Below are 23297 nucleotides of genomic sequence, written 5' to 3' on the forward strand. Positions count from 1 at the left end.
TAGGAGCCATAGTAGCTCAACCATGATGTTGTAGAGACAGAGAAGGACAGCTGAGTGCTAAACTTGTACAATTGGCTTCTCCTTGGTTGCATCACTCACTAGAGTCCCAGACTGCTTCTGGCAGCACAGGAGGTTCATGGAAAGGTTTTCCATGGCTGAGTTACCGCACACAAGCCTAGGATGACTGTGCACGAGGCCAAACATCAGTAAAGCACACAGCCACCAGACTCTGCAGCAGCATGAGTGTGATCTCGGAAATGACGAATCATGCTTCATTATCATGCAGCTTTATGGACAAAGATAGGTCTGGAAGATGGACAAAGTCAGGTCTGGAAAATGTACAATGTCAGGTCTGGAAAATTCAGCAGATCACTGCCTATATGAATTAGTTCCAGTAAAGTCTTAATGTTATAGCATTGAAAGACATTTTACATAAATACGTGCTTTCAACTTTGACACAACGGTTTGGGGAAGGCCCTTTCCTGTCACAGCAGGGCTGTGCCTTAAGTGAGGTAAATAAACACATGGATTGATGATCTGGGTGTGGAAGGAACCAGTCTAGTGGTCTAAACAAAGCCTTGATCTCAACCTCAGTGAACATATCTGAGATGAACTGGAGTGTTCAAAATGTGCCAGGCCATCTTGTCCAAGATCATAGCCCGACCGGCGCAATTCCTACAGAAACATTCCAAAACCTTGTGACAAGGCATCCCAGAACAATGAGGGTTTTTATAGCAGCAAGGAGGGGGCAGGGGTTACAATTCCATCTCAATGCACATGGCTTTGGAATGGGATAGGTGTGATGGTTAGCTGATCACATATGTTTGCTTATATAGGGTATATAGGATTGACTCCATGGAAAATGTTTCCTTATGCTAGTACAGCTGGGTTTGACTCTACATAGATCACACTCATATCCTGTCTGAGACAGATCCTGACAGATTCAAGATAATGACCTGTCTGAGTCAATCCTGCAACATTGCTTGCAGACTAAAGTGTCTAAAGGCTGTAAATGTTAGTGTGAATGTAAATCTTTCATCCATCATTACCCAACGGCTGTAGTCGAATCTTACCTGTCCACACAGAGAACCACCAAGTCCTCTTGTCCTGCCAGAGTCTCCATGGCCTCTTTGAGCAGTCGGACCTTCTGTCCACCTCCGATGGAGCGTCCCACATCTCCCCCCCTCCAGATTTCACCCATCCCCAAGACCTAGATAACACAGAGGTACGTGTTCAGACCCGTCCTTCTCCATGGTTATGTAGAGGAGCTCAGTGCAATTTGGACGTGCCTAAGACAAACTTCAAAAACTGATGAGTCACGAAAACAATTAGAGAAATCCATCCATTCATCCATCCATTTGTAACTGCTTATCCAGGTCCAGGTCGCGGGGGCAGTAGCCTAAGCAAAAAGGCCCAGGTTTCACTCTCCCCGGTCACCTCTTACAGCTCTTCTGGGTGGATACCAAGGTGTTTCCAGGACAGCTGAGAGATATTATCTCTCCTGCTTGTCCTGGGTCTTCCCCGGGGTGTCCTCCCAGTTGGACATGCACAGAGAAAGTACCTCACCAGAGCTCAGCTCAGCTCAGCTCTCTCTTCACCACAACGGTCTGGTACAGCATCTGCAACATTGCAGCCGCCACACCGACCCACCTGTCAACCTCCCGTGCCATGTTTCCCTCACTGGTGAACAAGAACCTGAGATCCTTGAACTCCTCCACTTGAGACAAGGACTCTTGGGACATAGAACGTAACTTCTCAATTGAATAAATATTTATATTATATTATATTTATAATTCATTAAGCTTTGTTACATGGCTTTGTTACATGGCATCCAGACCACCATCACTCTCATCTGCTGGAATTTTATGAAACACCAAAGTGATCCAACAGACTGGTATCTCCTTACTGAAACGGTTTCGCAGAATTGTGGTCTGTTTCAAATACATATTTCTTGTAATTACCAGTAATTAAATCATTTAGAAAATGAGTTCAGATCCCAGCATTACAAAAGACATTACCGGTACACAGAATTAAAACTACACTGAGGTCAATGCATAGAGCTGCCAATGGGTCTTGCCAGAAAATTTTATATTTGAGTGTATCCACTGTGAAAGTTAATTCAGATCCTGGCATTACAAAAGACATTACACAGAATTAAAACTTAGGTCAATGCATGGATTGCCAATAAATTTGATATTAAAATAAATGTTCTGCATTTTTAAGTATTAATGAGAAATAATTATTCTGAGACTTCAATGTATTGTGTACAAAGAATCACTTTCTAGAATGAGATTTCATTATAACTGATGCTATTGATGCTGTAAAGGAATGCATATCATTGTCTATATCATGGATGGTATAGCATAGCATTGATAGTATTGACCCACTCATGAATTGAAATGTTTCTGGTGAGAATACAATGAATGAATAACTGAGTCTTACCTTCACAGTGTAGTTGAAATAACGCGCTGACTGCATGAAGCGATGGAAGCCGTCTGTCTCTTGTGTTGCCACGGTGAGAACAAGAAGCTTCTCTAGTGAAAGAGAGAAAATGCATCCGCATAAGAATATACCAGCAGATGTAGAGGTCCTAAGTGTTTAGTGCAGTAATCAGACTATGGTCCTAGGCCTTTAGCACAGTAGTCAGACTATGGTCCTAGGCCTCTGGGGTCTTGGGTTCAAGTCTCTATCTGAGTGGAGTTTCCATGTTCTCCCCGTGTCTGTGTGGGTTTCCTCCGGGGTCTCCGGTTTCCTCCCACACTCCAAAGACATGGAGGTTAGGAAAATTGGCATTCCCTGATTCCCTGACAAATTCTCCCTGAGTGTGTCTGTGTGTCTTCATGTTCAATAAAAGCAGTTGTGTGAGTTAATGTGTGTGTGCTTGTATGTCCAGTGGTGGATGGTGCTCTGTCACTAGGGTCTGTCCTCTCTCCCCTTCCTGCACCCCATTCAGTCCCCCAGGGGTCTGTGGATCCTGGTAGAGTACGCTGTGCGCAACTGGATGCCGCTTCTTGCCGGCGTGTGATTGGTAGTGTAAGAGTTGTACCTGTGTTAAAATTGTAAAGTGACCTTGAGTATCTAGAAAGGTGCTATATAGGTTGAACATTCATTCATTCATTCATTCATTTAGCGTAGTGATCAGACTACAGTCCTAGGCCTTTTTTGCTCCGAAATCAGACGATGTCAGGTTTTAGTGTCTGCCGTGTCTGTGGGCCATAAACCAAGCTTGAATTAAAGAGGTTGGCATGATTTGTCAGCCAGTCTTGCCTAAATCCAATGGTCTTTATAAGAGCCACTTTTCCAAAATATATATGTTGCCTTTTGCCTACAGTATGAAATTGAGGGTATCCGGTTTCTCCAAACCAACCTTAAACCAAACCTCAAACCTATGTTACCACTTGAGAACTGATTCATAAATGGCATTCCATCATCTTACATGGATAAACACAGAGAGGAATCATAATTACTATGATACGAAAATCCCATGTTTTGGTGGCACACTTAATTCAAAGAACAAGAGGCATTTGAATGGTACTAGTGGGGGTAGTGGCCACAAAGGAGAAGGAGGTGGGGGTTGAGCTTCCCAGACCCTCGCTGGGTTTCTGGCAGAGCTCGGGGGCTGGACTAGGCTCCAGACCAAAGGAAAGTCACAGCTGTGTGCAAAAACAAACCGAGTCTGGGGCGAGCAGCGCTGAGCTCTGACCTGTCATCCATCATCTCTGGGGTCTGAGAACAGCCCCACAGCGATGTTATATAAACCTGAGTCAAACACACACCATTCATTTACTCACCTGTCATGCTGGACCCTTGTCAATTTTAAAGCAAAAGCATGATAAAGAATAAAGTGGATCATAGGATATAGAAGACCTACACACACACACACACACACACACACACACACACACACACACACACACACACACACACACACAGACACTGTACATAGTCCAGCTGCTGGTCAGGTGCACAGCCATCTGAAGCAATGGAGCGGGAGGGTCTTACAACAGAACTGGAATAAATCAGCTTTGAATAGGAAATCGTTGCCATTTTCTGCTGTTGGGAAAGGGAAAAAACATTCCAGGCCCAACTTTAACATGAGGAATGACGGCAGAGAGCGGATGTCTCAGCTCATGATGGGGTCATTTTAGAGCTATGTCCATATATGAATGCATCCATATGTAACACAGACCTGGAATTAAAATACAATAAATAACCTGTTTGTTAAGCATGATTTGGAAAGACTTGGATTTTAAGTGAATACACCCAAAGCATATTGATTTAAGCCAATGTCCAGATGGTATCTGACTCTCCTCAGGTCTGGGAAGTCAGTAGTTTAAGCCTCTTAGATGCTAATTCTCAAGAGAGTAACAATCAACATGTACTAAGTCTGGCAGGACTTCACTAAGCTTCTCAGAACTGCTTCGTTTGTCAAACCAGACTGACCTTACATTCCTCCTTTGCTCACTGGGTAAGTTGAAAAAAAGTTGAAAGACTAACATGACCAGTCATCACTCAAAGCTAATGCAGACCACACCCCCTGGGCTGTTGTAGAGGAACACTTTTAGCATAAACCAACAATTTGATTCGATTTCATTTGTCACTTGCTTTATAGATTATTTGCACGGATAGCTTTGACAAAACTGTGCTATTGCAGCTAACTGTGAACAGAAAAAAAAAAAAACTCTGGTATGACACTGAATAACAGAATCATTCTGGGGAGTTAGGGGATAGGGATTCTCCTGAATTTCTCTAGAAACAGAGGGCTTCTAATACCACGCAATATACAAGAACACTGCAGAGTGTTTCAATGGAAAGCCACAGAACATGCACCCAGAGCCAGGAGCTAGCTAATCCTACTTCCTCCTGTGTTACACTTTCTTTTCTCTTGTGGGCAGAAAAGCCCATGGAGATGACGTCGTGTGGATGGCACTCCTCTGCCTCACACAGCCCCATAATAAGACAACTCCACTGCAGGACATCAGCACCAATGGGGTGTCATTCAGAAACCGAAGGGTGGGGATCCACCGTCAGATGGTGGAGGTGAGAGTCAGCCCAGGTGTCCATCCAAGCCTCCAGGGAAGCTGTGATAAGCACAAGGAGGCCAGGAGACCCATCTGGGGAGTGATGCACTGTTGAACAGCTGTATTCATTGTAAAATGAGATTTAACAGAAACTTCCTTTTTTAGAATGAAGAACAAATGTAGGATTCACCCTGGGCCAATTAAAGGCAATACAACATTACCCTGTCATGACACTATTTTAATAATACTTTTATTATTGTTTTGGAAGTGAAGTAGATCACCCAAGTAATTTCTTCTGTGTTGGTGCAATGTCAACATGGCCACATAGAGAAAATGACAGAAAGCTCTTTTATTTTCTCTGGAATATAAGTCTCTCTCTCTCCAGACACAGTAGGCCTGTGTTGGCTGCTGAATAGAGACTTTAATGCGCTAGACTCAGACTACACTATGTCCACAATACATTCATCTTGTGTAAATATTACATAGTTTGAAACCATCCTCATAAAAATTATAGGAAAACTATACTCCCACTCAAATCAAGATGATTAATTTCACTGCACTCCCTACACACTCTCTATTACCCAAACCTTTTCTCTCTCTTTCACTCACACAAACACACACACATGCACGCACGCATGCACATTCCCTCTCACTCCAGTTTTCTGTAACTAACTTTTAGAGAACGTTATTAGCAGCACAGACAGGAATGCCTTAAAGTAAAGATGTCTGAGTGATTTCATCTAAGCTCAAAGGAGTTTCTAAATTCCTTTAAATACATTCCAGTGGCAACACAAGGGTCAGTTGAGGAGTGGTGGTGGTGGAGGGGTTACTGGCTGGGGGTGGAGAGGTTGGCTGGCGGACAGATTTGTTCACTCTGCCCCAGTGACCTTCTCCCTGAGGCTGCCAAACTGCATCAATTGTTTTGACCCAGGCATGACCTGATTTGCCCCAATCCCTGAAGACAACAGCAATAAAAACCATTGAACTACATCAGTAAGTGCAGAGGTGAGAGGAGGCAACCCTTGGGCACACTCACCCAATAATGCCACCATTGAGAAGCTCTATTTCCTACATAACAGTCTAAATTTGAGGCTCTCTGCTTGGATACGCGTTGTCTAGGTGATGGGTAAACAAACACAAACGCTACACAGCTGCAGAGGCGTGTTCAGTGGTGGGAGGATGGAGCTGGGAGGGGGAAGGCTCAGAGCCATTGAAGGAGGAGTGTGTAGGTGTATCAATTAGAAATGGAATATAGTACACAAAACCATGTTTGTATTATAGCACAATGACCTGTACTATCTTTGTTAGCTTAGAACATGAGCTACAATTCTTCATATGGGGCGGGTCCTCTTCCACCAGAGATGCATTGCCATGTTGCTACTGTAGCCCAGAATGGACAAACCAAACTGTCATGGCTGCTTGGCTGGACGACGCTGTAAGAAGGAGAGTCAGTGGTTCCTGCCGGTGGTGGTTAGATATTTTGTGTTGAGAAAAGTATGAGAATCCAAAATGTATCACATGGAGGATCCTACTTATTATTTAGCATAAGCAAAAGCAAGGGAGGGAAATGAAGATAAACATTGCTGTGCATTTTTTTGTTTAGTAGCTTTACCTAGAAAATGGCCAGGGGCATATTTAAAAACAGGAGTAACTCCTGGAATAAACTAGCTTTTTTCCCCATCATTCTGCTAATGTTTCATTGTACTAGCAGGCCAAGTAGTTAGTTACCATTAGCAATAAAATGCTACCACAATGTGGAAGAAGAAACAGTTATTATTCTTATATGGAAGCTATAAAGCTGTTATGGTTTTACAGACTAAATAATGAAACATAATATCTACATTTCCATCTAAAGTAATTTCAATTTCATCTCGACATTCTTTGGTTACTTGATGTGGTTTTAGATGATGACATCATTTTGGAAGTAGCTTGGCACCTGACTACCACGATATATTCTACTATATAGTGGGAGAGCGGGAAGGTATTTGGGGTTATTCGCCATTTGAAGTGAGGGGCTTGTGTGTGCAGATATACAGTGACTGGGACAGGGACTCTAAGATCTGAGAGAACAAAGGATCACCAGTGAGATAAACCAGACAATAGACTATTAATGGTGATAAGTATATGCTGGATAATAGATCATGCTAAGAACATGATATGATTATGCTTATAGCATACTAGGAGTGTGTTAAGAGCATGTTTTCAGAATGATGAGAGAATAGTAAGATTATAATAAGAGTATGGTGAGAGTATTGTAAAAGTATGGTTCATATTTCTCTTCATGGTGCCCTGATCATAGCTGATACAACTTGATAGCTCCCATGCTATGCTGCCATTTCTCTCCTCGTAGACCCTTGACTAAAGTTTTGAAAGCTCTGAATGATCTTCCTCCGTGTGGTTTGACTTGAGTCTCAAGACTTGTTTACTTGGGGCACTTATTTGAGTGAGAGGCCTTGGACCAACACATCACAGACAAATGTTGTCAATGACCCAGTAAACCAAACCTCTACAAATTTTGAAACCGTTTTATGTATGTCCTGACTTCTAATAATATTTAGCGGTTTTGAGACCTGATGATGTTTCCCATGTGCCTTCTCCATACAAAGTCATTAAGAGTGAAAAACGACACACAGTTTGGGTTTTTAGAGCATGTAGTCCATCTTATAGAGAAGTGATTCATGTTAATGGAGCCTACAGATGGCATTTAATGGCTTTATGAACTTTTGCCAGAGAAACGCTGGATGGTAATAGTAACACAATCTGAACTTTCCGCAAAGTGTAAAACCAATGTTGGGGCAGAAGTGTTCCGGAGGGGCACACACGAGAGAACGGCGTGAGGTAAGATTACTAAAATGGCCGTAAGGCCTGAATGAATGCAGCCTTAGACAGGCCAGTTGTTTCTTTGCCCTCAGTGCCAGCCTTCAGCTTCTGAATCCCCACCCCCCTGTCACACTGGCGCTGTAGTGGTCTGTGTAAATGTTAGCATTGCAGGAGCCCTGATTCCAGCAAACAGCCTGGAGCTGTAAAGGAAGAAGACCTCCGTTCTCCCTCCAGCATGATCCAACCAGGAGGACTGAATAAGCACATACTGTATATACATATAATACAAACATGTATGGTGCTAGCAAACAACATATTTCACAAGATTCATTTCGCATTAAATCCTTTGTTGTAGGATTGCTTATGGTATTTTCAGGGTGTTTTGTTTAAAATTCAAGCATCCATATGAAATGAACACCGCATTCAAATGGCACATTTATTTATTCTAAAAGGTTGTTCCTAAATGATTTCTGTTGCTTTAAGGCATTTGTTTTGCACAGCTAAGCTTTTTATGAATAGCTACAAGATATTACAATACCAATAAATATACATTAAAAAGAATTTCATTTTAAAAACACACACATGCGTGAGCCCCTGCATAACACACACACACACACACATACACAGAGGGAGAGAAAAACAGAGATTGCTCAGAAAAGTTTTTTATTTATTATTTTTCTTTTCAATTGACTCTGTTCAGCAGCAGAATGTGTTCCAGCACCTGGGCAGGTTTGATAAGAGGTTTTGTAACATGGCCTGAACCCTGGCAGCACCCTTCAACACAACATCGTGAGTCTGGCACCTTGCAGAAGGGGGCGTGGTGTGACATACTGAGTCTGCTCTTCCACTTGACATGAGGGGAGGAGCTACACGCTACACGTGTTCATGATTACAGTGCTTAGGTTTTACGATGCCATCACATGCTCTACCATAAATCTGAGCTCCTCTGCAGTGACAATGGACAATAAGGCTTGACAGTGCAGCTGCTGACAGAGCACTGCATGAAGGTGTTTATTACTTATAATCCACAGAGTGTAAACATGCTGCCTGTACAGTACACCATATGTTGGATTCTATATTTATTCATGGCAGGGGTGACAAGGGACTCTGGATTTGTTGAGCTTGAGCTGCTGTTGTGCCGATGCAGTTGTGCTGCTTTTTAATCCTTCCTGATTCAATATATCAAATGGGAATATTGTAGACATGAGACAAAAATGAATGACATGAGCAAACTGAATATTTCCCAACAGCACTGTTCAAGCTCAATTGCACCACTAAACACACCACACACACACAGAAGTATAATCCAGAAAGCATTAGATAGAAACATGATGTCTGAAGCATAGTCATTGGCAATTTCCTAACTCAGGAAACTGGAAAGGACATATAATGTTCATGCCCTGCCAGGTCTGGCCTAGAGTTAGTCACAGTTATTCCTTCAAAACATCAGCAGGAAAACTCTTCAGTCTCTGTCCTGAATCACATAGTTCCTCTCATTAAACCCCCTGTGTGTGTGTGTGTGTGTATGTGTGTGTGTGTGTGTGTGGCTGGAATCTAGCACAACACCCATGCAGAATGACTCAGGAAATGTGACAGTGTTATTCTAAAGCAATGCAGTTCTCAGGGCCTAGAGGGTTCCCTTCTCCCTTCTCACTTAGCACAGAATGAACAAAAACATGCTCTAGTGACAGATACACACGCACACACATACACCCACACACACACAGGCATACCAAAACTCACCCTGACCAGACTCTATCCTGGCCTACCATTAGCATTACACTGAGAGAACACGAGGGGGAAAATATTACAGAAAAAAAAAACTGGAAGAATTTTAAAACACGGACCACAAGTAGGTCTGTCTCACTCGCAACAGCACTGAAACTTTACCTGGAGGAAGCCAGACAGAGAAACATTCCTTTACACCTTCGTGTCCAAGGTAAGTTGCCCTTGTATTTCTACTCCGCACCTAATAACCGAATTTGAGAGCTGCGTGCAGAATAAACTGGAAGAAGTGGTTGCTGGGGTGATCATCTCCTGTCAAACATGTTTTCAGCTGCCCTCCACCAAAATATAAATGTGTTCTGAGTTGTGGGTTTGAAGGGGGCGTACACTTCCAATAACTCATCTCCAGTATGGCCATAAAGACCCTTGATCAAAGAACACTATGTGACATCATCTACATCTGCCAGAGTTATAGAGTTTGTGCTCAGAAAAGCTGTTATCTGGGCTGGGACACACCAGCATCATTGGGCCTGGGGCACAGCAGCGTCCTCAGGGCTGGGACACACTAATATTCTCAGGGTTGGGGCACAGCAGCGTCCCCAGGGCTGGGATACACCAGCGTCCCCAGGGCTGGGATACACCAGCGTCCCCAGGGTTGGGGCACAGCAGCGTCCCCAGGGCTGGGATACACCAGCGTCCCCAGGGCTGGGATACACCAGCGTCCCCAGGGCTGGGATACACCAGCGTCCCCAGGGCTGGGATACACCAGCATCTCTACCAGGATGGAAAAAGAATTACACAGATGAAGGGGAAAGAAGTGCTAAAGAGGGAGCCAGTCAGCTAGTTGAGGTCATAGATTTTTCAGAGGTGGAGTAATGATAATGATGGCAGTTGCTGGTGGACCCTGCGTTACCCTGACACATCATTTGTTAGGAAGGGGGCAAGCCAGGCAGAGGCAACAGCATCAATTTCTTGTGGTAAACAGAAACAGGGACATCCATCCCTCCAGCAGCACACACACCCTCCAGTAGCTTCCAGCACAAGCCACCAGAATGCAGTTTAGATGCCCAAAACTGCCATTTCACCAGGATTTACAGAACTTACAGATTTTATTGCATTGGCTTTGCAATGTTCTAATGCTATTAAATGGTTTGTTTATAGTCACTGCAATCTGGAACGCTATCAGATTCTTTGGAAGTGTTGATATAATCTACCTCAGCCTGTGTGCAGTTTCACTTTTATGTCTGAATGTTTCTGTCTGTACAAGGACCATACTGAAGAGGCACTCTGAGCTTATTATCCATGCAAAATAAAAGCAGTAGTCAGAACATAAAGCAGTGATCCTTTCAGCCCACGCTGACCAGCTGAGCGAGCTCTCCCAAGCCCAGGCTCAGAGTGCGGCCGAGGACCAGCGCCGCTAGGTCCGAGCGTACCCATATATCGCCAGCTGTCGCTTTTTGCGACTTCTGGCTCTGGGCCGCTGTGGAAACGGGCAGCTCATCATCGTGCCACTCACAGTCATGTGAAGGTTTGCAAAGAACGCCACAGGAACAACAAACAGAACCACGCTCCACCACGGACGTTTACACACACCAGGGCCGATTCAGGGACGTGGACATTCGCTACCAGGTTCCAGAAGGGCAATTGCGGGGTTTAGTGTGCCAGCTCCCGCAGATAGCCGCGTAGAGCGTATAATATGCTTACTTTACTCTGACATATAGACATATGGTTTACTGCAGCTCTAAAACCATAAATCCTGTAGAGCTGTAAGACTGTAGAGCTGTAAAGCCTGTGTAGCTGTCCCACATGAACCAGGCACCAGAGGAGGCTGGATAGATCAGTGTCCACACACAGCTTTGGCTTCTCTCTGCTCAGCTGAAACCTGCACGGTGACTGTGCTAGAGCTAAGTGTTGACTGTGCTCACGGCAGCACAGTGACTGTGCGATAGCTATGTGTCGACTGGGTTGAGAAGAGTGTTGACTCTTTTAGTGCTGATTATGCTAAGAGCAGTATCATCAGCAGAGAATGGATTAAGCTAACAGTAATGTATTGACTGTGCAGCAGTGTTGACTTTGATGACATTTTTTATGCTGACTGTGCTGGGGGAGTGCTGACTGTTTTATCGGCATGTCAACTGTGCTAACTAGTAGTTTTAAACCATGCTAACAGCAGAGTATTGATTTTGCTTTATTAGAGGCTAATTTACTGTCCTTCCAAGTGAGTTGTCACCTGTGTAAACAGCAGCTTGTCATGTGTGCTACAGAGAGGTGTCCACTGTGCTAACAGAAGTGTTGACTATGCTAAAAGCAATGATATCTGTTGTAACAGCTTACAGATCAGAATATACAATGTTAATAGAAAAGTGCTGGCAGCTAAGTTAACTTAACAGCACATTCAGCTCATTGGGGCAGTCATGGTCTGGTGGTTAGGGAACCGGTCTTGTGACCGGAGGGTTGTGTGTTCGATTCCCAAGCCTGAGGCCATGACTGAGGTGCCCTTGAGCAAGGCACCTAACCCCAACTGCTCCCCGGGCGCCGGGCTAGGGCTGCCCACCGCTCTGGGCACGTGTGCACCACAGCCCACTAGTAATCACTAGTGTGTGTGTGTGTTCTAACTGCACAGATGGGTAAAAGGTGGAGGAAATGTAGACACATTTCATGTAGTTGTAAAACTAATGTAATTTAAGCCCCTCCCTCCATGATTGAGCCCCTGTCTTATGTCTTTGCCCCTCTCCTTATTCAACATCAGTAGTATGAAGAGCAATTACAATTAACTTTTTTTAACCATCCAAGAGGGTAAAAACACCCCCCCTCCCCCCCACCCAAAGTTGGAAGACTCAAACCTCTGACAGTACTGGTGAATTTCACCTGTGAAACTTCAAGTTTTCTCTTATGCAGCAGCAAATGCCCATTAAGAAGCTTTCCAGAAGGCTGAATGTTTAAAACCATGGTTAACTATTTAATGAATGTTTAAAACCATGGTTAACTATTTAATGTATGTTTAAAACCATGGTTAACTATTTAATGAATGTTTAAAACCATGGTTAACTATTTAATGAATGTTTAAAACCATGGTTAACTATTTAATGAATGTTTAAAACCATGGTTAACTATTTAATGTATGTTTAAAACCATGGTTAACTATTTAATGTATGTTTAAAACCATGGTTAACTATTTAATGTATGTTTAAAACCATGGTTAACTATTTAATGAATGTTTAAAACCATGGTTAACTATTTAATGTAATTATTTGTCATGGAAATATTCACTGAATTCCTTAAATCTGCCACCACTGCCTTACCAGGCAAGTTCTGCCTGGTTTATATGCATAGACTCTGGATTATATATTATATCCATAGACTCTGGATTACTGTGATTTCACGGGAGGACACACAGCACATGTAATTACTTTCATGTAATTATGATTATGTGGAGCAAAATCATAGAAAATAGTACCAACAAAATGCCTCTAAAGATAGGATGCATAATGTCCTAAACGAGGCAGCAAACAAAAAAGAATAAACTTCACAGTCTTAGAAGTTCATATATGGATTGTGACCATTTTTAATAAGACAGCGGGTAATTGTGCATGCAACTCGGCTATTTTGCGTTTTTTTTTTTAAAAAAAAGCATCTTTACAACCTGAAAGTTACTTTTAGGAAGCTCGCCCTTAGATACACTAACAGTCCGGAACTCCGTCCAAGACTTAACAACGTACCCAGACGCGCAACCTATTGTTACATGAAAAAAACGTGCGAAACAGCCCGCATTCTCTTTATGAAGAGAAACATGAAACTGGTGCAACACACCCTAGTATTTTGACATCTGTGTTTTACTCTGTGAACATAGTGTCGAACACGTCGCGCGCCCCACAGACAACATCTCTCTGAGGAAAAGAAATCTGGGAGGTACGTCAGACGCAATAAAACTGTATTGCTAAAAGTGCTGCGCGTGTAGAGAAATACTGACGTATATGACGACACATGGTCGATTTAAAGACCCTTCCCGTAAGTATGTGTGTGTGTATATATATATATATATATATATATATATATATATATATATATATATATATATATATATATATATATATATATATATATATATATATACGATTCTTCATTATTATTATTATTATTATTATTATTATTATTATTATTATTATTATTGACGATTTAACGCATCCTCTTTACTGATCTGTATGTCATAAAACAAGATTACCAATTTCACTGAGGGACAAATAAATGGTGAAAAGTGACCGTGTATCTTACCTGTTGGAATTTGTTTCTGATTACTGTCAACACCCAGGACATAATGGCCCCAGTGTACCAATATAAAGCCGAGAAGATAAACCCACTGCAGGAACTCCATCGTCCGGCTTCTTTTTTTTTACTGAGCCGCGCTGTTCAGTGCGCAATCAGTCTCTTGATGTAGGATAGTATGTTGAAACAGTCCTGAAAAAGAGTCTGAAACTTTATAAGACCTGGTGTCCCAACACAAAAGAAGACTGGTCAGTTAGAATAAATAGATTGCATTTTAACTGGGAGCAGCGAGCGCAAAGCGGTGGTTAGTTAACGGTGGCGAGTGCCGGTTATCCTTCAACTTACTTCCCAGCTCATGAAAGGAGTGCGGCGTGTGCCCCTATAAGAAGGAGGTGGCAGGAGCGTACGTGTGGTAGAACAAGTACAGCTGTGTGCGACCGACCCCCTCCGCGTGGCGCGCGCCCCCGCCCCTCCCTCCCCTCGCCCTTCCACCACTGCTCTTGTGGTCAGCAGCAATTTGCGAACTCCTCATTCACACAGACTAGGAAATAACTCCCGTCAACGGTCCGGTAGTCGCTATAGGATTAAAAAATAAATAAAGATGTTATTTAAATAAATCGAAATTAATGTGCAATACACTTTTTTCTGTTTTTTTTTTTTCATTTTTCAACTGTGATTAAATATACTCTAGTCTCTAAAGCTATGTAATGAATCATTGATTTCACAATACAAATAATGCACGTTTTTAAATGTCTTCTGTTTTTGTTTGGAACGATAAATTAACAGTTTATTAACTTTTTAGATGGTTCTTTCTGTTTTAATAGACTTCTTAAACACAACAGTAACTCTCAAGGTCAACGAGCCTTTGGAGTTATCTGGATTTGCAATTTGCACGCGAGTGGACTGTAGATAGGTGATGTAATGCCTGCCCCAGCAGGTGTGCATCTCAAACATTTATGACTGTAATAGTTTACTGCATTGAAAGAGGGAGGGTGGGGGGGGGGGATTGTGTCATTTCTATGAAATCCAGCACGCTCTTTAAATTATTGGGCACTCTTAGATTTTACTATGACACCAGATTCTCTAGGATGCAGAGTTTCTCGGTAAACCATAACTTGAGACAAGCTGACTCACTAACATACATTAATGTTTGATGGCTGAGTTTTGAACAGGTCAGATGTGCTGTCACTGTTTGTTTGTCTAAAATGCAGGTCAATGCATGCTGTGTTATAAAGGTGGAGAAACACTTCCAGTAGGTGTGCACAACCCAACTTCCTACCAACATTTCCATCTCTCAGTGCACAACCTTTCCTTGAATGCTACCGCAGAGCTCACGTGGAGCTTTGCTGCTCTATGGGAAATGACCGTGGTTGGAGACCCTCTCCAAACCTTCTGCGTTAGCATTCCCTGCTGGGTCTGACAGCGAGAAGCAAACAGCTTGGCATTTGTCTTCCACATCTGTGTTTACTCAGTCGGATGAGGGAGTACATGTAGCATACATGTGTAAGTCACAGTCGGTGTAGACAGGCTCACAGGAGCCGACATCCCGACTCCACTGAACAGAGGACTAACACTTAGTTAAAGATAAAACACACCATTTGCCATTTTTATATATAGTATAAATACATGTACATAGAAGTCTTCTTGAAAGGGGTTTCCGAGAAGGTCCTTGCAGATCACACAGACGTATGAAACAGAAATGCTTAATGTATAATCTTGATAATAATAAATTAATTAAGCTTAATTATAATTAATAATAATTTGAGAGCTATAACAGACTCAAAATATTTCCAAAATGCAAGGAAGGACTTTCTTATGATGGAGAACAATCAGAACTATGACAGAACTTTTATTGTTTATATTTTTTGTAAAAAAAAAAAAAAAAAAACCTTTGTTAGCAGTAACGCTTATTAAACTTCAGCTCCTATTGAGTGTTGGGAGTTTTAATCCAAAAGAGTTATTTAAATATATTACAGTTAAATTTAATGAAAAATGATTGCATGTGGAAAACCTTTAGTTTTATGCCTTAGTAGTACTCACGTCTTGCACGATGCTCATAGAATAAAGAGTATAACTCAGACTATTATACTCACAAGCTCAAGCTACAGCTATGAATTTTCTTCTAATACCTTCCACTGTCTGCATTTATTTTCATTCATATGAAATGACACTCACAGACTGAATATGTCTTTAAAATTAGAAACAACTCAGGAAGTTGATTTAATCCATAAATGAATGAAGAATATCCATTCAGGTCTTACAATGATAAAACAAGATGGTTGGAAGCTGGGCTCACGTTCCTCTTATTCAAATCACATAGGGCATTTAGGCTAGACTGAATGCTTTTTCAATCACAATAGTGAGTTACCAATCCAAGATTCCAAGGTACCGTAAAACTGGTGGAGCCTTTGCCATAATTACTCCCCAAAAATAGCTTGTTCCCCCCTCTTTTTATTTTCAAACAGTCCCTTTTCAATCATGCCACTTTCCCTTAATTACAAGCCCATGCCGATCGAAGACACTCCTTGTCTCTTTCTGCCCATCACGCTGCCCGAGTGTCTCAACTCGCTTCGGCTGGTCCTCGCCCACCCCTGACCACGACCATGCCTTCTGTGGTCATCCTGTTGGGGTGGGAGAGAATTACAGAGGCCAGCATCTCAAGATAACAGGGCAGGACTGGACCACCACAGGATGGAAAATCTCATTTTTCTTCTTCCCTTCCACAGGCCTGCATCCGTAGCTGTGGGGGTGAGATCCTTGCTGTGAAGGTGCTTAAGATACGAGTCCTGCCAAACCTTAATTTTGCGAGTGTGGCATTTTCAGGCACTGATAGTTTAAAACAGCGCTTTTAAAGGAGTGTCTGGAATTGCTTTAGCTGGATGGTTTATAGTTTGTTTTATAGCAGGATACAAAGGATGCAGATTAGTGCAAAGGTGGCAATAAAGAGGCTAATTGGTGGCACAACAATTAATTTTCAGTGAATCATGAGACACCGGGAGCCCCTGGGACCTGAAGATGTCTATCACCACCATCTTCAGGATTAATAATGAATAACCCAGGTGAAGCAGCAGCCATGTCTATCATGGCCAAGAGGTTATCAGTGATGAGCTTGCCTGCTTGCCGGAGAATCCCATCAGATAGGGGCAGGACTGGGACTTCCAGCTGGACCTCTGATTAAGCTGTGTAGTCCAATCAGTTGTCTGAAATGCACTAGTCTAGCAACATGAATGCTCGGACCTCGAAGGGGCTGCTGCAGTTAACAATCGCTTGTAATAAACTGAATGATTAGAACTGCCGTGACATCACAGCTACAACAGCGAGCATGAGCAGGAAAGTCTGCAGACATACTGCAGTCAGAACTACGCTCCATTACTGGGGAATGTCAGAGCCACCCAGGAACTGGGTTAGACAGAGGCATATCTGTGTTTGGGTACAGATATTTGTGTCTAGGAAATGCTACATGGTCCAACCAGAAGACCCATGTGTGATGTGTGATGAATGGCACGGGTTTGACTTACTCTACTTACTCTACCTTTAGCTGCAATATGACCCACTACTGGCACAATGAGGTCAAAACCATACGATGCAGACGTGGTAGCCAAATTGGGTAAGTCTCCCCAAAAAGACATAAAGCACCAAACGTATGTTTTCTGAACACTGCAATGCACCGTCATCGTTCTCCCTGACAGGCCCATGCTGCGTTATTTACTTGAACTTCATAAATCAGGGAGAAGTATACACATTGAGAACCCTCCCAGTATGGAAAGCTGGAATAACATAAACAGTCATCACAGCCCCACAGGCCTGTGGTGTCATTATCAGCCTTGGAGAGGAGACAGAAGGAGAGAGGATGGAGAGAGAGAGGTCAGAGAGAGAGGATGCTTACCACACCCTCAGAATAACTAGTTAGTTTGTGTCTAAGTAAAAAAAAAACTTTTTCCAGGTCTGTTAATAAACATTCGCTTGTGTCACCGCCTCAAACACAATGCAACACAACACTTAAATATACTTAAAAACAGTAAAATAGTGCTGTCTGTGTATTGTAGGTCTCCTGTACTCATTCCTCACATACCATACACACTGGTGCAACATTACACAATGACATCTGAGCACTGATAAACACCAGTGAGGAGGAGGGGATTCTGGGCCTCTGTCCTGGTACATGGGGGAGTTAACAGTGATTAACGCTGCTTTCACTCCCTTGGAACAGATAGTATAAAAGCAAGAGAAACAACAGCTGTGCAAGCAGTCTATGCATACTACAAGAATGTAGCAACGTTTTTAATCAGCAGCATAAACGATCATTGGCTTGGCTGAGAATAAAAAAGTAATAAAGGTTATGTTCTAGAGAGATAAGAGCTCTCCTGATTTGAATGCCTCGGATGGTTTCCATGTAGTATACTTTCAACAGAATCTGCCTTTTTTCTGGGAAACGGAGGAAGTCCTTGAGGACTGCTTCATAAATCCAACTGGACATGTTTGTCAGAATATTTTCTATACTCAGGGTTAAGTCCTGGGCAAGATGCAGTGAATGATAATGTTCATGTAAAGATTTAATCCCCTCCTGTTAGAATCAACCTCTGAAAAACCACGATTAATACCATCTATACAGACGGCTAAAGCAGAGTGGAGAGTCTTGTTTAGGAAGATCACCTCACAAACACTGGAAGCATTAAACATACCACAGGTACAAACAAAGCTGACTTTTTTCAAAGCTCACAGCTTAAACAAACATTTACATGATTCAATCTGTCTTCACACTTTAGGCTCTTGCACTGTTCTGAATACAAATAGTTTGTTTAGACATTTTGGTAAAGCTTTTAAGACACACGAAGTTCCCCAAAATCCTGCCGCTAATGTTTCTGACATGGATTTCAGTTGGTATTCCAGTATCACTATAGAACATAGGTTTGTTTATATATACAACTGTGAGAAAAAGGTTGTAAATGAAACTTTTGGGATATGCAAAAATGAATGCAGTATGTCCTAACATGTGATCTCAATTTTGTCATATGTTTATTAACCTTTTGAATTAAGTAACATTTACATTTAGGGCATTTAGCAGATGCTCTTATCCAGAGTGTCACGGTGGGGAGGCCGGGTCGCCACCAGAGGGCGCAGGCCACAGCTCGCACTGCCTCACCGTGCACGCCCCCGAGCACCAGACCACTCCCTCGGTCCCAGTCACCACATTACTAACACCTGTCAGTAATTATGTTGTGCACCTTTTATACCCCGCAGGTCGTTCGGTCCAGTGCTGCACATTGCCCCGTCGGAGCTCTACACTGGACCTCTCTGGCATCTCTAATAGCTTGACCCTTGTTTCTGTTATTGAAGCTTTTCTGTTTGCATGTTGAACAGAATGGATAATAAAGACCATTCTGTACAACCCTCGCCTTCGGCCGCCTCTGTTCCCGCGTCACACAGAGTGGCTTACAAAGTGCTTTGCATCTGTTCACAGAATTCATCCTAGATAATACCCTTGAACCAGACTACTACTGAACTACAGGAATCAACATCATTACCTAGTATTTTGATTAAAACATGCTCACTTAAACAGTAGTTAAACTTTTACCAAGAAGTGCAAATAACCAGACAGATAGACATACAATTTAACAATGACAACAAGTGCTATCTGGTGAGTAAGTGCTCATTTAAGAACTCAACAAACAGGTGAGTCTTCAGTCTATGTTTGAAGACTGCAAGAGATTCTGCAATCAGAGCAGCTAATGCAAGATCGTTCTACTATCTTGGAGCCAGGATGGAGAATAGTCTGGAGCTTTGTCTTCAGTGAGACTTTAAGCATGGAGTTTCGAGTCAAGCCATGCTTGAGATTTGGAGTGCTTGTGTTATGGAAGGGCTTTGACCATAGACATTATGTAGGGTGGGGCTAGTCCATTTTTGGCTTTAGGCAAGGTTTTATATCTGATGCGTGACACTACTGGAAGCCAGCAAAGAGAGCATAGCAAAGGAGTCGCATGTGAGAACTTGGGGAGATTGATGACCAGTTATGTTGCAACATTCCAAATTAGTTGTAGAGGTCTGATGACCCGTAGAGAAAGAGTTGCAAGTTGGAAGTTGCAGTAGTCCAGCTTTGAGATGATTAGAGATTGCACAAGCACCTGGGTAGCTTCATGTGAAAGGAAGAGTCATATACTCTATATGTTGCAGAGGAGAAATCTGAATGATCTGGTAAGCTTTGAAATGTGTTGAGAAGGACAACTGGTTGTCCTACGCTACACCCAGGCTCCGAGCAAGTAACTCAGGTATCATATAAAAAAAAAAAAAACTTTTGGGAGTCTTATCAGAGGACCTCAGAAGAAAAGCAACTGAAGATCATGAGCATTGATAAAGAATTGCCAAAGAATTGGTAAATGAGTTACAAAGTAAATCTGTTGACCTTCTGACTGTAGTACCACTACTGTTCCTGGAAGGGGGACTCCTGTGGTTGGTGGAGGATCACACAGTCACTAGTAAGGACATGTCACAACCCAAAGATTCATAAGGTGCCAGACATCTCTGGAGCTTGATAACATCTGTCTCCATGAGCCTACCCATAAAAGCACTGAAATGAAAAGATTGCTAGCTGTAGCAAGTTTGCAAAGGATACAGGGACTGTGCAACATCTGGTCTGTACCAGGACAGTCAACAGGGACCAGAAGAGTTTTTCTTTTAGCAGATCTATGGGTGTGGCAGAAAGAGTGCCCTCTAAGGAATAAGGTGAGGCAATCAAAGCAGGGGACACATGACTCAATGGCATTTTCCAAGTGGGAAACTGGAGCCGAAAATTGACAAAGATACCCTTGCATGGTACCGCAGGAATCTTGGATGAGCTTTGCAAGCCAGCAACTGGGCACATGGCTCTCTAGAAGGCCTAGAAAGTGGGCATTGGAGCAGAGGCAGCCAGGGCAGACATCTGGGAAGATGCAGCGTAGTCAGAGCTGGAGCCTATGCCAGCCTTTCTAGCGAGAGCTCTCAATAACCACTTTCCACCAACAAAGTGCTGGTTCTGGTACCTGAGAACTAGTGAACATTTTAAGAATGGACCGTCATTTCCACTGGTTTGAGAACCCAATGATTTGGGAATTCCACCATCCACAAAACAGTAATTGGACCACTGGTGATTCAACACTGCTGTATTTGCTGTGGTTCTTGTGCTTTTAGTTGTAAATGGTGGTAAAGCAGGTGAACGTCTTCATGAGGTGATGCGGGGACTTATCCTTCAGCTGCATGCATCACATTCATTGGTTCTAGACTAGCAAAATTTTGGGGCCAGACCAGAACCAAATTTTCTGTGATTTTTGTAGCAGAAAAACATGAAGCCGTTTGGGACTTTGGCATCAATGCTGGTAGCATTCCAATGGAAAAGGGCTACATTTTAACTGTCTATGACATATAAACTCAGGGCTGTTACCTGGGCTCCAGTGAAAGTGAAATCAAGTGGGGAATCTTGTAGAGAGACTTCCCAGAATGAGTCACCTCTGTTCCCACAGTGCCAGGGGATTTGCTGTCATCGGCTTGCCGGCGTTAAGGCTGAGCAAACTCGGGATGTGTCATTGATGGTGAAGTAGCTGGAGACTCATCCCAATATGAAACTCAACAGAAGACAATAATAAAGGCAAAAAATTTGAGAAACCTGAAACCAATAAAGTGTGGAGAAAAAGAAATGTGGGCAAAACCAAGAAAATGAAAACATATATATATATATATATATTAAATAAAGTGATTTATTCATTACAAATGAAGATTAGATATTTCAGAAACAAATGAATTAGTCCAGAAAACACCTGATAAAGGACGCAACATCTCTGAACACTTAGACAGATAGTGAAGCACAAGGGCCAGGAGCAAGGAGGCTTATTAGGAGAGAAAACCCAAACAAAACAACTATAATAAACAAGGGAATGCATTTAGCTGAGGTAGCAGCTCGCAGGCAGGGCATGTGTTATCTGATGGCAGGCTGATAGGAACATGGACCTGTGGGAATGACTAGGGCAGAAGAAACTACAGACAGGTGACAGTGATAACACTAATAGCTGGTTGATTGTGATCTGGGAGTGTGGGTGGGGGGATCAGAGACTGGTGGATGTGCAGGAACTGGTTTGGTTCATTAGAGTGTGACAAAGGATTTATTTTACTCACGGCCATCCAACAAAACAGTAATGATCATTGGTACCTCATAAACTAAAAAAGAATTTGAATTGTAGCAACTTCAGCCCTGAATAAGAACTAAATACTCACAATAATGCCCAGTTTGTCTTAACATGACCTTTAGGTTGTTTAATGCAGCTGGTGTTGGACTGGGAATTTGAATGAGTGACTGAATTCTGTTTAAACAACAAAAACTTTCACTGAGGGCGGATCTCCCGAGCACTTCAGTGCAAGTTTTTCTGTTTTGTCACAAACCCCATTTTTGCTCTTGCTGACTCGATGTCGATGGTAAGTCCACACCCCTTACCGAAAGGAGGAGGAAGAAAAATCTGATCTTTCAAAAAATGAACAATTACATCAGCCTCCCTCTCTCGTGGAACGTCTTTTTTTAGCATTTATTTTATTGAAAAGAATGTTAAAAACTATGGTAAATATTATTGCTCAAAACATTGTGATGTCCTCCACATAGGCAAACCAGAAGCCCAAAGCCTGCTGCAGTGTTATTTGTGCTTCACAGGCCATTAGACTAAATGGGTTGGGGGTAGTACAACACTAACTCTCTGTTGACTGATTGCAGACAAGACTTAGCAAAGTATTAGTGTAGAGTCCAACTGAAACTAAGGATTAAGGGGCCTGGATTTGGCCCTCTGGATGACAACACGCACAATGACACTCTAAATATCTTTGGATTTTGTTCTAGTTTGATGCATTAAACTACAACAAAATGTTTTCTGCAATTCGTGCTCAGGACCAGGACAGTGAATCCCTCATATATAGGTTTGAAAACAAAGATGAATGGATGCAGCGTTCAAAGACTTTGAATACTTGGGAGATTCTGTTGTCTCTCTGTCTGTCTCTTTGACTCTCTGCTTCAGTCAAATCTCCTTGTTTTGACTTTGTGGACTTGGACTCCATTAGATTAATTCCTTCTGCTTCTGTCCCCAGGGACCATGAAACCACTCGTGATTCCGTCAGATGACGGGTGGTGTAAGACTGCTGTGAACCGCAGTTTGCTCTCAGAGCTCTGGCTCCTAGAAGTGGTCGTGACCACTGTGGAGTTCTACCAACGGCAGGAACAGCTCTGAAATAGACAGCCTAATGAATTCTATTTCAAGGCCTGTTGTAAAATCCTTCTCAGCAGTGTTATGGTGAGGCGCTGCTGTGAAGAGAAGGAGACAGTGATGGGAGTGTGTAGAACCATGGAGCTCAACTCCCACGTCCCCAAAGCCAATTAGGACCAAACAACCCTCATCACTGTGTTTCATCTTTTACTTTCCATTACGTTGACGCTTTTAAAATTGTAATTATCTTAATTAA

The 23297-nt window shown here is 42.6% G+C and overlaps 1 protein-coding gene across 2 annotated transcripts in view; it reads right to left on the reverse strand.

Moving 5' to 3' along the window:
* Positions 1-14228, reverse strand: part of plod2 (procollagen-lysine, 2-oxoglutarate 5-dioxygenase 2) — a 34722-nt gene extending 20494 nt beyond the window's left edge. For both annotated transcript variants that reach the window (XM_076971040.1, XM_076971039.1), the window contains exons 1-3: positions 13839-14228; positions 2443-2534; positions 1074-1210 (exon numbers count right to left, since the gene is read on the reverse strand). In XM_076971040.1, coding sequence (XP_076827155.1) covers positions 1074-1210; positions 2443-2534; positions 13839-13938 — 329 coding nt within the window. In that variant the 5' untranslated portion in view covers positions 13939-14228. The remainder of the gene's footprint in view (positions 1-1073; positions 1211-2442; positions 2535-13838) is intronic.
* Between the last annotated feature and the right edge of the window lie 9069 nt (positions 14229-23297).

This window comes from Brachyhypopomus gauderio, chromosome 13 (assembly GCF_052324685.1).
Source record: "Brachyhypopomus gauderio isolate BG-103 chromosome 13, BGAUD_0.2, whole genome shotgun sequence".
Lineage (NCBI taxonomy): Eukaryota > Metazoa > Chordata > Actinopteri > Gymnotiformes > Hypopomidae > Brachyhypopomus > Brachyhypopomus gauderio.